Source organism: Microcaecilia unicolor, chromosome 1 (assembly GCF_901765095.1).
Source record: "Microcaecilia unicolor chromosome 1, aMicUni1.1, whole genome shotgun sequence".
Lineage (NCBI taxonomy): Eukaryota > Metazoa > Chordata > Amphibia > Gymnophiona > Siphonopidae > Microcaecilia > Microcaecilia unicolor.
In genome coordinates this window covers 698,425,054-698,441,745 of record NC_044031.1, presented here as the reverse complement: position 1 = coordinate 698,441,745, position 16,692 = coordinate 698,425,054, and the positions used below count along the sequence as shown (strand labels likewise).

The window sequence follows — 16,692 nt, the reverse complement described above, 5'->3', positions numbered from 1 at the left end:
TCATCAAATGACTCGACATAGCAGCCGTGTTTCGGTGCTTGTGTGCCTGCCTCAGGAGTCTTGTGATGTTCCAAAAGGATACAAGAGAAAAACAAATTTTCTTGTGTAATAAAATAATGGGATTTCAACAATCCAAATCAGTCGGGAAAAGGTACTTCCAAAGCCTGCAGCGGCAAAATCAGCAACGAGTACAAACTTGGCCGCTGCAGGCTTTGGAAGTACCTTTTCCGACTGATTTGGATTGTTGAAATCCCATTATTTTATTACACAAGAAAATTTGTTTTTCTCTTGTATCCTTTTGGAACATCACAAGACTCCTGAGGCAGGCACACAAGCACCGAAACACGGCTGCTGTGTCGAGTCATTTGATGACCATTAATAAAGACTTTGTAACTACATACATCTCCCTGGGTTATTGAAAGAGCCAGACCATCCTACTACTTTTTTGCTATACTACTCTTACGTAGGTTTTGAGGGTCCCTCCACCTTCGGTGGTCATACCTCATCTAGTGTATTGTTTCCCAAGTCGGTCCAGGAGTACTTCCTTGCCAGTCAGGTTTTCAGAATATCTACAATGCATATACATGAGATTGATTTGCATACACTGTCTCCATTGTACACAAATCTTTCATGCATGTTCATTGTGGATACCTTGAAAACCTGACTGGGCAAGGGGATACTCCAGGACTGACTTGGGAAACACTGGTCTATTGACCCCTCCCCTCCACATATCTTGACAGTGGAGACAGGATGGCAGGAGTAACTCCTACTCCCTCCTGCCTCTGGGCCTGCCCTGGTCAAAATGGCAGCGCCCAACCCCTGCCCAGTTCATCCTGAAATGCACTGGGAAGGGCTTAGCACCATACAAGGGAGGGTTTTTTTTCCCCATGTTATGATACTTAACCCCTTCCCAGTGCATCCCAGGTTACACTGAGCAGGGGCTGGGTGCTGTTGTTTTGACAAGGGTGGGCCCAGAAGCAAGAGGGAGTAGGCGTTGCTTCTGTCTCCAACGGTCAAAGTTTGTGGTGGGGTTGGGATTCAGTAGACCACCATGAAGGTTTTTTGGTAGGGGGGGGGGGGATTGAGAGGGGTGGGCCCACTGGACCACCAGGGATTTTTTGCTTGGTGCAGGGGGGTGTCCACTAGACCACCAGGGAGTTTTGCAAGGTTTTGGAAGGGGGAGTTCAGGAAGGCGTCTACCGGAATACCAAGGACACCTAATAATTTTGGCGGCAAGGGTATCGGGGGTCCAGTCCGCTTGCACTGTATAGTGCAAGCAGACTGCTTCCCATAATGACAGCTCCAGACCTGTGGTAAAGTTTTGCATGTTAAAGGTAGGCGCTCAGACACGGAAATGTCTGTGCATTGCTCAGAATGCTCATTTTAATACTGATGAGCTTGTTGTAATACACTTGCATTGGTAGCTGCTACAGCAAATTGTAAAAGGGACACAGAACCCCTTTGTGCATTAGATGCTAAATAACATTTGCTTTAGACTGGCTACAACTGGTCTAAAGCAAACATTGCAAGCACGGTAAGCTTTGTACATCGGGCCCTTGGTTCTGCGGGCATTGAATATGTGATGGGTGCAATTTGCTAGTGTGGTGAATAATAGCCATTTAAAGGGACCATATCTTGTTAGCCTTTCAAGTTACAACTGAAATAACTACTACTCATATTTCATGGGCGACCTTATCAGCTTTTAGGAAAGTGGGCAGGAATAGTGAGTGGTAATCCTCAGTGTTCTGTCTTCAGATGTGTCCTTTTGTTTGTATATACCGTGTTTCCCCGAAAATAGGACATCCTCCGAAAGTAAGACCTAGTAGAGGTCTTGCTTAAATTTGAAAATATAAGGCATCCCCCGAAAATAAGACCTAGCAGGGGAGGCCTTATTTTTCGGGGAAACATCGGGGTCACCCCCCCACCCGAGATCGCCGGCTCCCCCCCTCGATCAGCGGCTCCCCCCGCCCTCAGTCACTCCCGGAACCAACCTCTTAACCGCTTCCTTTCACCTTCGCACTCGCCGCAAGCAGCAGGGCTGGCCACTTCTTCCTTCCGTGTCCCGCCCTCGTCTGACGTTACGTTACGTCAGGCGAGGGCGGGACACGGAAGGAAGGAGTGGCCTGCCCTGCTGCTTGCGGCGAGTGCGAAGATGAATGGTGAAAGGAAGCATTTAAGAGGTTAGTTACTTCCGGGAGCGACTGAGGGCAGGGGGAGCCACCGATCGAGGAGGGGAGCCGGCGATCTCGGGGGGGGGGGGGGGGGGGGGGGGAGTGACCCCGATGTTTCCCTGAAAATAAGACCTAGCAGGTCTTGGGGAGCAAAATTTAATATAAGACAGTGTCTTATTTTCGGGGAAACACGGTAGTATAGTTATCAATATGGCTGATCTATATACAGTTCAGTCTTGCTTATCTGACCTTCACTGATGTGATCATCTGGTATATCTGACAGACCCCCAGTGACATCACATGGCTTCTCTTTCTATTTTTTGAACCTGGGATCCTACTTTACCACTGTTGTGAGCCGGGACCCTCTTTTGCTGCCTTTATTTCTGCATTGTTTGAGGGGTTATCATTGTTTTCTGTATTATCCGACTTTTCATTTATCCAACAATGGGTCAGTTCAGTTTAGGTCGGATAATCGAGACTTGACTATCTGTAGAGATCAGGCATAATGGCAAATGAGCAGGGTTTCTGAACTCATTGGTCTCTTTCCTAATATGGATGATTGTGATGGACAGCACAAGTGGTCCAAATAGATGACGTTTGTGAAGGTAGATTCCCTCCTATATAATTATATGACTAGTGGGGATGCTTTGTGTAGAGCCCTGCTCAGAGGATGGTGCAGAACTGGAGCCTTTGTTTGCAACACATGACTTTGTCTATTGGCCAGTAGCCTTAGCCTTGTTGTTACTCTGTTGGTGTTAATCATTGCCATACAATACTGACTTGAGAAAAGGAACATTTGACTATAGTATAGTTAGTGTTGTACGTTAATGTGGAAATTAGCATCATTCATACTTTCTTTTTAATGAGTTTGATTACAGTCTATTCTCTCCCCCCACCCCCCCCCCCCAACTCCTATTATATCCCATCAAAGCAAGTTGAATAAATATTGAAAACTTCCATATCATCATGCTGATCAATCCATAGACTGGTGGGTTGTGTCCATCTACCAGCAGGTGGAGATAAGAGAGCAAACTTTTGCCTCCCTATATGTGGTCATGTGCTGCCGGAAACTCCTCAGTATGTTCTCTATCTCAGCAGGTGGTGGTCACACACAGCAGCAGCTCTGGCTAGGCCTCCAAGCCTAATTTTTAGGTTTTGTTGAGTGCCTGGGGTTGAGGGCTCTTCTTGAGCAAGTGCAAACCTGGTGGCGCCAGGTCCCTCCTTTTCTCCCCCCTCCCGCTGGCTCCGTTAAAAAAATAATAATAATAATTTTTGAACGTCCTTAAAGGCGTTTATTTCGACGTTTATTTAAACGTTTATTGCAGCTACTCACTGGGACACCAGGTCGTTACAGCTCGGAGCGTAAAGCAGGTAGTTTTTACCTTTTTATAGCGGGCAGGGGGTTCCCCGATTGATCTCCACGTGGCCTATGGCGTCGGAGGGCGAGGGCGCAAAGAGTCGCTCCCCGGATCGCTTGGGCGCTTCTAGAGGGGATGCGGGGGTCTTAAAGTCTGATTCGCCCTTGTTGGGTGACAGTTTCGTGACCGATGAGTGTCCCGGTCCTTCCTCCGGTGTGGCGGTTTTTCCCGCCATAAATGCCCATCCCCCGCTGCTCGCCTCCGCCATCTTGGCCGGCCACGCGGCTCGGACGGCTTCTTCTTGGGCCGCCCTTGAGGTAGGAGACATTAATGCCATGAACGCCCTTAATTTGGGCGACGGCACAAAAGCGGCTAAAGTTAAGCGCCGTTCTTCCCGCACGGCTCCTTCGCGGAGTGTCGTGCCGGACGCCATCTTGGATGCGCAGCATGTTTCTCCCCCGCTCTTGCGAGCGCCGGTTGAGGGTGCGTCTAGGGCTGTAGCCCAGGCTGCGGAAGTGCACAGTCTGGGGGGTTTCTCCCCCGAGTTTGTTTTGCTGCTGCATCAGGCCTTCCTTATGCAAAACGCTGCCCCTGCTCCCTCGTCTGGTAAAGCGGTTGAGGCCCCCGGAGGTAAACGCCCTCGGGTTGATTCCCAGGCCTTGGAGGACTTTGTCTCCTCCGATGTAGATGAGGGCAGCGTATCTGAGTTCTCCCAACGGTCCTTTGCGGATTCCTTGGAGGAGACGGATCCCCGCTCGGATGGAGCGGATGACCCCTCTGCAGCGCGGCTCTTTAGCTCAGAGGATTTGCCCAACCTGTTAGTGCAGGCCATGGGCATTTTGAAGATTTCCTCTCCGGAGGACGTCTCTCCCTCAGCCCCTGTTGGCTCTGCCATTATGCTGGGGACGAAGCGCCCGCCTAGAACCTTCCACGTGCATGATGCCATGCACACCTTAGTTTCGGCTCAATGGGATGTCCCGGAAGCGAGCCTTAAAGTGGCTAGGGCTATGTCCCGCCTCTATCCTTTGCCTGAAAGTGAACGTGAGGCCTATCTGTGGCCTACCGTGGATTCTTTAATCACTGCGGTGACTAAGAAAACGGCGTTGCCGGTGGAAGGTGGCACGGCCCTAAAGGACGCCCAAGACAGAAGATTGGAGGCGGCCTTAAGGTCGTCCTTTGAGGCAGCTGCTTTAAGTTTGCAGGCCTCAGTTTGCGGCTCCTATGTGGCCAGGGCGTGCCTGACTATGGTGCAGCGGGCTTCCCCCTCGGATCATTCCTTGAGGGCTGATTGGCCGGCCCTGGAATCGGGCTTAGCCTATTTGGCAGACTTGCTGTATGATGTCTTGAGGGCCTCAGCTAAAGGCATGGCTCAGACAAGCTCTGCGCGGCGGTGGCTTTGGCTGAAGCATTGGTCTGCTGACCACGCCTCTAAATCCCGCCTGGCTAGATTGCCTTTTAAAGGCAAGCTGCTCTTTGGGGTCGAGCTGGACAAAATCGTGACCGATCTCGGCACGTCTAAGGGCAAGAAGTTACCAGAGGTCAGGGCTCGGGCTAGTACTCGCCCCGGTACCTCCAGAGGACGGTTTCAGGAAGCCCGTCGGTACCGCCCGGGCAGGTCGGGCTCCTCTGCCCCCTCTTCCTTCAAGAGGAACTTCTCCCCCAAGCAGCATTCCTTTCGCAGAGACCGCCGTCCCGGAGGTGCTCCCTCTGGTCCTCCCCCAGGGTCTCATACCCAATGACGGGGCCTTGGTCCACGCCCCAGTGCAGATTGGAGGACGGCTGTCCTCGTTTCTGGGCGAGTGGACCACAATAACTTCAGACGCTTGGGTGCTGGAAGTCATCAGAGACGGCTACAAGCTAGAGTTCTGCCGACCCTTAAGAGACGGGTTTGTACTCTCTCCCTGCAAGTCTCCGGTCAAAGCTGTGGCAGTGCAGCAGACCTTGGACAATCTGATCCGCCTGGGTGCGGTCGTTCTGGTGCCAGAAAATCAGCTTGGCAAGGGGCGTTACTCCATTTACTTTGTGGTACCAAAGAAAGGAGGTTCTGTACGGCCTATCCTCGACCTCAAAGGGGTCAATCGGGCCTTGAAAGTTCGGCACTTTCGCATGGAGACTCTCCGCTCTGTTATAGCGGCAGTGAAGGCAGGGGAGTACCTGGCATCCTTGGACATCAAGGAAGCGTACTTGCATATTCCCATCTGGCCTCCTCATCAACGCTTTCTGCGTTTTGCAGTCCTGGGCCGACACTTCCAGTTCAGAGCCCTCCCGTTCGGGTTGGCTACTGCTCCGCGGACCTTCTCCAAAGTAATGGTGGCCATCGCAGCCTTCCTGAGGAAGGAAGGAGTACAAGTCCATCCTTATCTGGACGACTGGTTGATCCGAGCCCCCTCTTATGCAGAGTGCGGCAAAGCTGTGAACCGGGTGGTTGCTCTTTTGAGCTCCCTGGGGTGGATCATCAACTGGGAGAAAAGCCAGCTGTGCCCAACTCAGTCCCTGGAGTATCTGGGAGTTCGATTCGACACCCAAGTGGGCAGAGTGTTCCTGCCAGACAATCGGATTGTCAAACTTCAGGCTCAGGTGGACCAGTTCCTACTAGCCTCTCCTCTTCGGGCTTGGGACTATGTGCAGCTGTTGGGCTCTATGACGGCCACGATGGAAGTAGTGCCCTGGGCCAGGGCTCATATGAGACCACTACAACACTCTCTGCTGCAGCGCTGGACTCTGATGTCGGAGGATTATGCTGTGCGCCTTCCCTTGGACCCAGCAGTGCGCAAGGCGCTGAGCTGGTGGACGCAGACAGACAAGTTGTCTGCAGGAATGCCTCTGGTGACCCCGGAGTGTATTGTCGTCATGACGGACGCCTCTTTGTCGGGCTGGGGAGCCCACTGCTTGGGAAGGACAGCGCAGGGGCTCTGGTCTCCTGCAGAGGCAAAGTGGTCTATCAACCTCCTGGAACTCAGAGCCATTCGGTTGGCGCTTTTGGAGTTCATCCCGGTACTGGCGTTGAAGCCAGTACGGGTCCTGTCGGACAATGCCACGGCTGTGGCCTATGTCACCCCCAGGGAGGTACCAAGAGCGCCCCTCTAGCCAAGGAGGCCATGAATCTATGCCAGTGGGCGGAAGCGAACCTGGAACAGCTGTCAGCGGCCCACATTGCCGGAGTCATGAGTGTCAAGGCGGACTTTCTCAGTCGCTATACCTTGGAGCCCGGAGAGTGGCAGCTATCTGCTCAGGCGTTCTTGGACATCACGAAGCGCTGGGGCCAGCCGAGCCTAGATCTGATGGCGTCATCGGCCAATTGCCAAGTGCCGCGCTTATTCAGCAGAGGACGGGACCCTTGATCCCTGGGAGTAGATGCTCTTCTCCAACAGTGGCCGACACAAGAGCTTCTCTATGTGTTCCCGCCCTGGCCCATGTTGGGCAGGGTGCTAGACCGGGTGGCAAAGCATCCAGGCCGGATAATCCTGGTGGGTCCGGATTGGCCCAGACGTCCCTGGTATGCGGACTTGATCAGGCTCTCAGTCGACGATCCTCTGCGGCTGCCAGTGGAGCAGGGCCTATTACATCAGGGTCCCGTGGTGATGGAGGATCCCTCCCCCTTTGGTCTTACGGCCTGGCTATTGAGCGGCAGCGTCTGAGAAAGAAGGGCTTCTCAGACAAGGTCATCGCCACTATGCCGAGAGCGAGGAAGCGCTCTAGTTCTACGGCTTACGCCAGGGTTTGGCGTACCTTTGCAGCGTGGTGTGAAGCGGGCGCACTTTCTCCCTTCACTGCTCCAATTTCTTCAGTGTTGGCGTTCCTGCAAGAAGGTCTGGAGAAAGGCCTGTCGCTCAGTTCCCTTAAAGTCCAGGTAGCGGCTCTGGCTTGCTTCAGGGGCCGCCTGAAGGGTGCTTCCCTGGCTTCGCAGCCAGATGTGGTGCGCTTTCTCAAGGGAGTTAATCACCTGCGCCCTCCATTGCACTCTGTGGTGCCTGCGTGGAATCTCAACCTGGTACTAAGAGCCTTGCAGAAGCCGCCTTTTGAACCCTTGTCGAGGGCATCTCTGAAAGACCTGACGTAGAAAGCAGTCTTTTTGGTGGCTATCACTTCAGCCAGAAGAGTTTCCGAGCTCCAGGCACTCTCATGTCGAGAGCCTTTTCTGCAATTCACTGAGGCAGGAGTGACTATTCGCACAGTGCCTTCCTTCCTGCCCAAGATTGTTTCTCGCTTCCATGTGAATCAGCAGCTCTGTCTCCCTTCCTTTCGTAGGGAGGACTACCCAGAGGAATTCTCTGCTCTCAAATATCTGGATGTGAGACGAGTTATCATCAGATACTTGGAAGTGACCAATGATTTCCGGAAATCGGATCATCTGTTTGTCCTGTTTGCAGGTCCTCGTAAGGGTCTGCAGGCTGCTAAGCCTACAGTGGCAAGATGGGTCAAGGAAGCCATTGCAGCGGCTTATGTGGCCGCGGGGAAGGTGCCGCCTATCCAGCTGAAGGCTCACTCCACTAGAGCTCAGGCGGCCTCGATGGCAGAGGCCGGGTACGTCTCCTTGGCAGAGATATGCAAGGCGGCAACTTGGGCATCGGCCCATACATTCTCCAAGCATTACCGCTTGACTGTGGCTGCTCGGGCGGAGGCCCGGTTTGGAGCTTCAGTGTTGAGGTCAGGGATTTCAATGTCCCGCCCTGGGTGAGTACTGCTTCGGTACATCCCACCAGTCTATGGATTGATCAGCATGATGATATGGAAGGTAAAATTATGTATCATACCTGATAATTTTCTTTCCATTAATCATAGCTGATCAATCCATAGCCCCTCCCAGATATCTGTACTGTTTATATTCTGGTTGAATTTTAGGTTCAAGTTTAGTCTTCAGTTACTTCAGGAGGACTTCGTGTTCAAGTTTTTTTACTTGGATTCTTCAAGAGTTGAGACGAGTTTGTGTTACAGTGAGCTGCTGCATTCCTCTCCCCTCCGTTTTACGGGGCTGGATTGAGACTTAAATTCTGCCGGCACTCCCTCCCGCTTCGTGCGGCTGTAGGGCAGCTTTGTACCCCTCCCGCTTCGGCGGTGTTAGGGTCAGTCAGCTCCTCCCGCGGTTGCGGTTGCAGGATAAGCCAGATCCCCCCGCATCGGCGGGGTGGTGTCCCTCCCCCGCTCCGCGGGGATGAGCTGGACGGATTCCCCTCCCCCACTTGTGTGGGGATGAGCTGGGTTAATTCCCCTCCCCCGTTTCGGCGGTGGTGAGCTGGGCAGAGTGTCCCTTTGTGGGTGTAATTCTCTAAGTGCTGAGTCCTGCGGATGGAGCTTTGATATCGACATACTGAGGAGTTTCCGGCAGCACATGACCACATATAGGGAGGCAAAAGTTTGCTCTCTATCTCCACCTGCTGGTAGATGGACACAACCCACCAGTCTATGGATTGATCAGCTATGATTAATGGAAAGAAAATTATCAGGTATGATACATAATTTTACCATTATGCAAGTGGACTGGCATGCTGCTGAGATGTGGACAAGGATTTATTTTGCTTCCTGCCACGACATTGCAGCTTAAACTTGCAATGTAGTGAGCTAGTAAATGGCAACAGGTAAAAACTAGCATGGTCTGTCCAGTAAAGCAGTTAAGATTTTAACTGCTGTTTTCTGCAGGTTACTCCCCAACCCTGTGCCTTTTATGCAGTGCAGAAAGTCATTTAACTTTGCTTTGGGTGGAATTTCTTTATGTTGTATTTTATGTTGCTATTTAAGAATCCTCTGTTTTTATTCCAATCATTTTTGAATTCCATCATTGTGTTTATCTTCTTCAGGTATTCATCACCCTTTCTGTCAAAAAATATTTCCTGGTGTTGCTTTTAAGTAAACCTGCTTGATGCATCATTTCATGTTTTCTGTTTTACATTATACCCTTCTTTGGATAATATTCATTTATTTATAAACAAGCCGTAAAGCCCGTTACAACGGGCAAGTTGTTTTGTTTCTGAAATGTAGAGAGAGTGAGAGTGTATATATGTGTGTGTATGCATCTGTGTGAAAGAGAGACTGACAGTGAGTAGAGAGTGAGTGTGTGTGTGAAGTGTGAGTTCAGAGAGAGAGTGTGTATATGTGTGTGTGTTGTGCGTCTGTGTGAAAGAGAGAGAGACAGAGAGAGTGTGTGTGCGTGAGAGAGACAGAGAGTGTGTGTGTGAGAGAGAGACAGAGAGTGTGTGTGTGAGAGAGAGACAGAGTCTGTCAGAGAGAGAGTGTGAAAGTGAGTTCAGAGAGAGACAGAGAAAGAGTGTGTATATGTGTGAGAGAGAGAGACAGCTGGTAGGAGTCCCTCTGACAGTGGAGGGTCAGTTGCTCCTTATAGGCAGGTTTTTTTTTTAAATTTTAACAAGAAGCTTTATTGAGGGAAACCACAAAGTACAACTCAAAGCTTTACAGACACTTATCATACAGGTTCCTCTCACATTAACTTGCTTAATACATAAAGACTCCTAATGTAACTTTCATAGATTATAGGCAGTTTTTTATTGTTCTAATATGGTGTGTGTTTGTGTGTGTGTGCGCGTGCGCATCTGTCTGAGAGAGAGAGTGTGACAAATCATTTTCCCTCAAATCTGTACCAACCGTTCCAAGTACTACAGCATCATAAACCTTTGGTCATAACTACAGTACTTGCTATCATAGGAATCAACTCTGTGTGTGGTCAAGCACCCCCACCCCTTCAAACTGAGCAACCTCGTTGACTGTGTCCAGGGAAGGGTGATTTCCATTTTGTTAGCACCCCCCCCCCCCCCCCAAATCGTTCTGAAAAGTTAACTGCTATGCTTACTATTGCACGAATCCCTCCTCCATAAATCACGCATTTCTAATCTGTGGCTCGAACAGAGCTTCCGAAATCCATTCCGGTGGCTATTCTCAGTGAATGAGATTAACTGCATACACAGGTTGAGTAATGTACGCAGTTACCTCATGCATACCGTGACCAAAGCTTGCGACCTTCCCCCGAACAGTTGCAAAGAAGCCCTCTCCCTGCACGCAGTGCCGAGACAGCCTCTAGGTGCGGGGTGAAGGAATAGACCCGGGGGTGTAGGAGGGGTTATGAACGCAGCTCAACAACATCCATAGTCAGAAACCACAGCAAGCTCCCATGCAGACCCTCCTCTCGAATACCGGCGCCTCTTTTCTCCCTCTCGCAGAGCTGTGACTGACACAGAGAACCTTGGGAGCAGCACTACTGTGTACACAGAGCTGGAGCACTTCTCCCACATCCTCCGGTCCCACGCCGGACCTTTTCTCTCTTCAGAACCGGCTCTACTCCTTAAAAGGAGCCGGTTCCTTTAAAAGAATGGATTTCCCGGGCCCTGCGTCGAAACATGTGTCTGACGTCATCATGTCGACGTCAGACACCAACGCAGGGCCAATCAGAGCCCCAGAACACTCCCCAAGCTTTTGGGCTTCCCCCCCTCTGTCTCTGTACCAACGCCTCAAAACCCCCAGTGATCCCAATCCCCCCAACTCCCGTCATCAATCTGCACGATGGGAACCGCCGCCCACCTCAACCCAACACCACTGAAGGCCCCAGGCATCGCATCCCTGCACCGCCCCGCCCCAGGCTGTTCTTGTGAGCGATGTGGTCGGGAGACTCGTGCTGGAGGGGGCATCAGGAGAGACCTGTGACATGCCGCGCTGTTCTGCGCATGCGCGGCACGTCAGTCACTCTTCATTTATATAGTAGAATACCTTTTGTATCACGGCTCCCCATTCCTCCTCTGTTCTAGGTTGTATGTTCTGACTTTTCATCTAAAGACTGATACTACCTTGGACTCTGCGTGTTCCGCATCTTTTTCAGAAGTTCATGTATGTTATAGTGAAATGGATAATGCAGTCATACCCTATTATATACTTATGTGCCTATTTACCACTGTCTGACCTCCCAAACCCAACCTTTTCAAACACACAGTTCTGGTTTTTTGTAATATCTCTGACCCTCTGGTATTGGGATTCACTGTGGACGCCTTTCTAATCTGAGTGGGTAAATAAGCTTTTTCTATAAGGAATATTAACTTGTTAGTTTAATAGGATAAGTGACCTAACAGATCTGTGAAATGACAGTCGAAGCTTTCCTGGAAACTGCAGCAGGATTTCATTCTTAAACTAAGTTGGTTTTTGTGTTTGTAGTATTTTTAGGGGTGGGGAGATGCTGTGTTTCTAGGAGAAAAAAAACAATATAAAGGATTACTTCAGCTTTGCTACAAATACATTGAAATATTTTTGTGGACCATCAGAATAGTGGATGATTTCTTTTCAAATGTGAGGCAGACACTTGCAATTCAGCATCCTAGATCCTCATCAGTCTGTCATCTACATTAATAAATCCCACCTTGAACGTTCTGAAGCTCACTGCAAGGCAGAGAAGCTCACTCCAAGGCAGAGAAGCACAAAAATCCTGTAGTCTTCATAGGCTAGGACCAGTCACCCTCACTCATAGACCCGCCCTCAGCCACGCCCCATCTGTACATAAAACGCTACCTCAACATTCTGAAGACAACCTGCTGAAGCCATCTGCAAAATCCCTAAACAGTTCGTAAGTTCATGGTGGTGAAGCCATCCAACTCACCATGTCTCTCTGCCCCACCCTCGAGGGTGGAACACACAGAGTAAAGGGATCCACAAAGGCACCCCTACCAACTGGCAACCCCCTCCAACAAACAACGACCCAGGCAGGGGGGGTGTTTCCGTACTCCTCCCCCTGCCTAGGAATCGCTACAGACTGCTGGCAAACTCCCCAACCACACGACCACAAAAGCCACCCGCAACCCCCCCCACACACACACACAAATACAAACAAACACACAAACACACACATGCAAACACACACACGCAAACACACATAAACACACACGCAAACACACACACATAAACACACATGGTGGTCATCAGAGGGGACAGGTGGGTCGATGGCCATGGCTGGCCACAGGGGAGAAACGGAAAAAGGAGAGGAGTGTCCTCAGACATGGGTGGCTGCACAGGAGAGGAGGGTCGCTGGACATGGGTAGCTGCAGGGGGGGCAGGGGGACAGAAGGGTTGCTGGACATGGCCGGCTGCAGGGGAGACAGGGGAGAGAGGAGGGACGCTGCACATGCGTGCCTGCAGGGGGACAGGAGGGATGCTGAGGGGGGGGGGCCTGAGACCACATGGGTGGCTGCAGGGAGAGCAGGGGAGACAGGAAGGACGTAGCAGGGGGAGTGGAGGGTTGATGGGCATGGGTGGCTGCAGGGGGAACACGGGGAGAGGAGGGTCGCTGCACATGCCTGGCTGCAAGGGGGCAGGGGAGAGGGAGGGGGTGAGGGGGTTCCTCACACCACACACGCAGTCACTCATTCTCTGTCTGCCACATACACTCTCACTCACACACTCACTGTCTTTGTCCCTCTCTCTCACACAGTGTCACACAGAAACACAAACACTGTCTCTCACACACTCTCTCTCTCGCACAAACACATACACTCTGTCTCTCTCTCTTACATTCTCTCTCTGACACACACGCTCCATCTCTCACACACGCTCTTTCTGAAACATAAACTCCAAGGAAAACCTTGCTAGCGCCCGTTTCATTTCTAACGGAAACGGGCCTTTTTTACTAGTTTTACATAAATAAAATACCTTCTTCCTAATAACTAGAACTGCCAAGTCTCTTAATAACATAACTCTTAGCTTTAGTGGGAGAATAAATCTTTCTTACTTTATGCTGTCAAACTTTGAAAAGATGATGGGACATTGTATGCTGAGAAGAGTGTTGAAGTTGAATGACTAAATTTCCCTGATGCAGCTATGACAATAAAACTTAGCGCTGTGTTGGGCTAATGCATTATATGTTTCAAGCTCTGATCAGAAAGACATTGGATTATTGCATCATTTGTTCAAAGTGTGACAACATAAAGTAACAAGATTTATTCTGCTAAAGCTAAGTGTTATGTTTAAGAGACTTGGAAGTTTTAATTATTGGAAAGAACGTATTTTATTTATGTAAAATAATGGACTGATGAGAATCTAGGTTGCTGAATTGCAAGTGTCTGCCTCACATTTGAAAAGAAACCATCCAAGTCCACAAAAATAGTTCAATGTATTTGAAGCATAGTTGAAGTAATCCTTTATATTGTTTTTTGTAGTTTATAATGGATTACATTTAGGACCCTGTTTACTAAGGTGCGCTAGCGTTTTTAGCATGCACTAATGCTAGAGACACCCATATATTCCTATGGGTGTCTCTAGCACTAGCGCATGCTAATTTTTAGTGTTCGCTAAAAATGCTAGCATGCCATATAGTTTGGCTTTTTAAACAGGGCCATTAGCATTTTGACCACCCATTTGTGATTCTAGGAGTACATTTTAGTGGCAAGAATTAAAATGCAGAAGGAAATGGGTTTTTTTTTGTACTTGTAGAAAAATATTTTGTTTATCAAACTTGGCTGTTAAGTGGTTTATAACGCAAACATAATGAAATTATATAAATTACATATTGGATGACTGCACCTCGAATATTGTGTTCAATTCTGATCACATCATCTCAGAAAAGATATAGTGGAATTTAAAAAGGCACAGAGAAGGGTGACAAAAATGGTAAAGGGGATGGGACGACTTCCCTATGAGGAAAGGCTGAAGCGTCTAGGGCTCTTCAGCTTGGAGAAAAGATGGCTGAGAGGAGATATGATAGAGGTTTATAAAATAATGAGTGGAATGGAACGGGTAGACGTGAATCACTTGTTTACTCTTTCCAAAAATACTAGGACTAGGGGGCATGCGATGAAGCTACAAAGTAGTAAATTTAAAATGAATCAGAGAAAATATTTCTTCACTCAACATGTAATTAAACTCTGGAATTTGCTGCCAGAGAATGTAGTAAAAGCGGTTAGCTTAGTGGGGTTGAAAAAAGGTTTGAATGGTTTCCTAAAGGAAAAGTCCATAGACCACTGTTATAATGGACTTGGGGAAAATCCACTGCTTATTTTTAGTATAAGCAGCATAAATTGTACTGTTTTGGGACCTTGCCAGGTACTTGTGACCTGGATTGTCCACTGTTGGAAACAGGAGGCTGGTCTTGATGGACCTTCGGTCTGTCCAGTATGGCAATACTTGTACTTATATATAACATGATCTACATTCAGTCCCTTTTCATATGACTCTTCCATCAGAAATGAGACAGTAAGGTAACATGTTGTACTATCTTCACTTTTCTTGTTTTATATATTTGTTTCTATTGAGATACCTTGTCAAGATGCAATCAACACTAAAAATACATATGTAACGCGGAGCTCTGGTTCTTCTCCCCACAGGTGACCCTAAGCACTGGCAGCACAAGTCTCTACCTGGGGATCCAAACTATCTGGTTGGAGCGAATTGTGTCTCAGTCCTGATTGACCATTTTTAATCCTGGAACTTGCTGAGTCAATAATGTGAAAATGGGTTGGACTTTACCTGTTAAACAGAACCATTTATCAAGTATTAAGTGTTCTTTAAGTTATAATTGGACTCATAATTAAGCATTTTGCTTGAACTTACCATTGCAAGTGTGTAGACTTTTGAACCATGGTCAGAATATATGCCACAGACTGGGAATGTAGGGTGGGATTTATTTTACTTTTTTAATAATGGCAATTCACTTGTGTTCCTCTTTTCATAAGGGACCAGCAGCATATACATAATAGGGAAATCTAAAAGTTAAATAAACAAACATGGTCTATAGCCCTAAGTGGAACAGATATTCTGTGGTGCTTTTGTGAGTAAAGATAAGCAAGTTCATAATTTTTATTTTAAAAAATTACACACTTTTTTAAAATGTCTCTTTACATGTCAAAATGGTTTTTGGGCAAAGAGTAATACAAACTACTAACAAAAAATTATACTCTTTCCTAGAAGATGGTTATGAGCACATATTCCATTATGTGAAAATGCTGTGGGTTTGTTTTTTTTTTTTTTTCTATTTCAAGCCACTGATCCTTTGGTAAGGAAAGTAAGTGTGATAAGTCTATGGTTCAGTAGCCTCTGTGGATTTGTAAATTAACTACACTACTCCAGACATATTAACCAGCAGGGATGCCTTACCCTCATGTTTTAATAGTCTTAGTACTCAGAATTCTCTGTGCTACTACATTTTTACAGCTTTTGTGTTAATCTAGATGATAAATCATGAGGCAGACTGAGAAACTGAGTCTGTGAACTTATTGACTGAGGGGGGGGGGGGAGAGAACATGTTTGTTTTATTAACCAGAAGAGAAGCAGAGGAAAATGATGGTATGTTTCCTGCTATGCATTGAAAATTTCTAGAATGTTACAAGAATGCCTGTATATAAAGCGTGCATACCACTTTTGTTCTTGGTTTGTAAATTAACTTTTTTAAGCTTACTTTTTGTATAAAAACAAAAGCAAAGTTTCTTAAGGATATCTTTGTATTCTCATATACCTTTTGAGCCTTGAACTTTATAACATCAGCAATAAAGCAGCATTTCTACAATACATAAAAGTACATGCACAAAAGTTTATCTTTTTAAGTGCTGCATTATTCAGAATTCTCTAGTTTGATTAGAATCTTGAAGTATCCCTACTGTAATTTGTGATAAGATGCTGTACTATGTGCCCTAAAATGTATTTTTTTACTAATAGTTTATTATGGCACATTGGCACTGTTTCTGTTTAGATGAAATACCACTGTGTTCTGTTTAATCAGTTCCTAGCTATTCACATGTGACTGATTATTTTTTTCTTTGCAGTTATTAAAAAAAATTACACATTTCTAAATATACAGAATAAAGCTGTTTTTAAAATGGAGGATTCCAGTATTTTTCTTTTTAATAAAATATTTTGATTGTACTTAAGTGGACTTCGGGCTTTTTAAAACTTATACTTCTTTGTGTAGAATCCCTTACCAGTTTCTCGTTCTCTGTTGGAATTTTATTTTGTAATTCATTTCCGTTGTTTGGGAGAAGTTTGTCATCTTGCTTGATGAAACCTTCTTTGCCCATGACTACTGAGTATGCTGCACATAAGTCAGTAGGGAGTGATAGGCATTCAAATTTCTCATGCATATTCATTAGGGAATTCCTGAAAACCTGACTGGCTGGTGGTCCCCAAGGACAGATGTGAGAACCGCTACTTATTACCATGTCAAAATTTGGGCAGTTTTCAAATTCCTT

General features: G+C 47.7%; 1 protein-coding gene across 1 annotated transcript in view; it reads left to right on the top strand.

Moving 5' to 3' along the window:
• Positions 1-16,330, top strand: part of TJP1 (tight junction protein 1) — a 232,339-nt gene extending 216,009 nt beyond the window's left edge. Inside the window, exon 27 of the mRNA XM_030191641.1 lies at positions 14,836-16,330. Coding sequence (XP_030047501.1) covers positions 14,836-14,930 — 95 coding nt within the window. The 3' untranslated portion in view covers positions 14,931-16,330. The remainder of the gene's footprint in view (positions 1-14,835) is intronic.
• Positions 16,331-16,692: the final 362 nt, after the last annotated feature.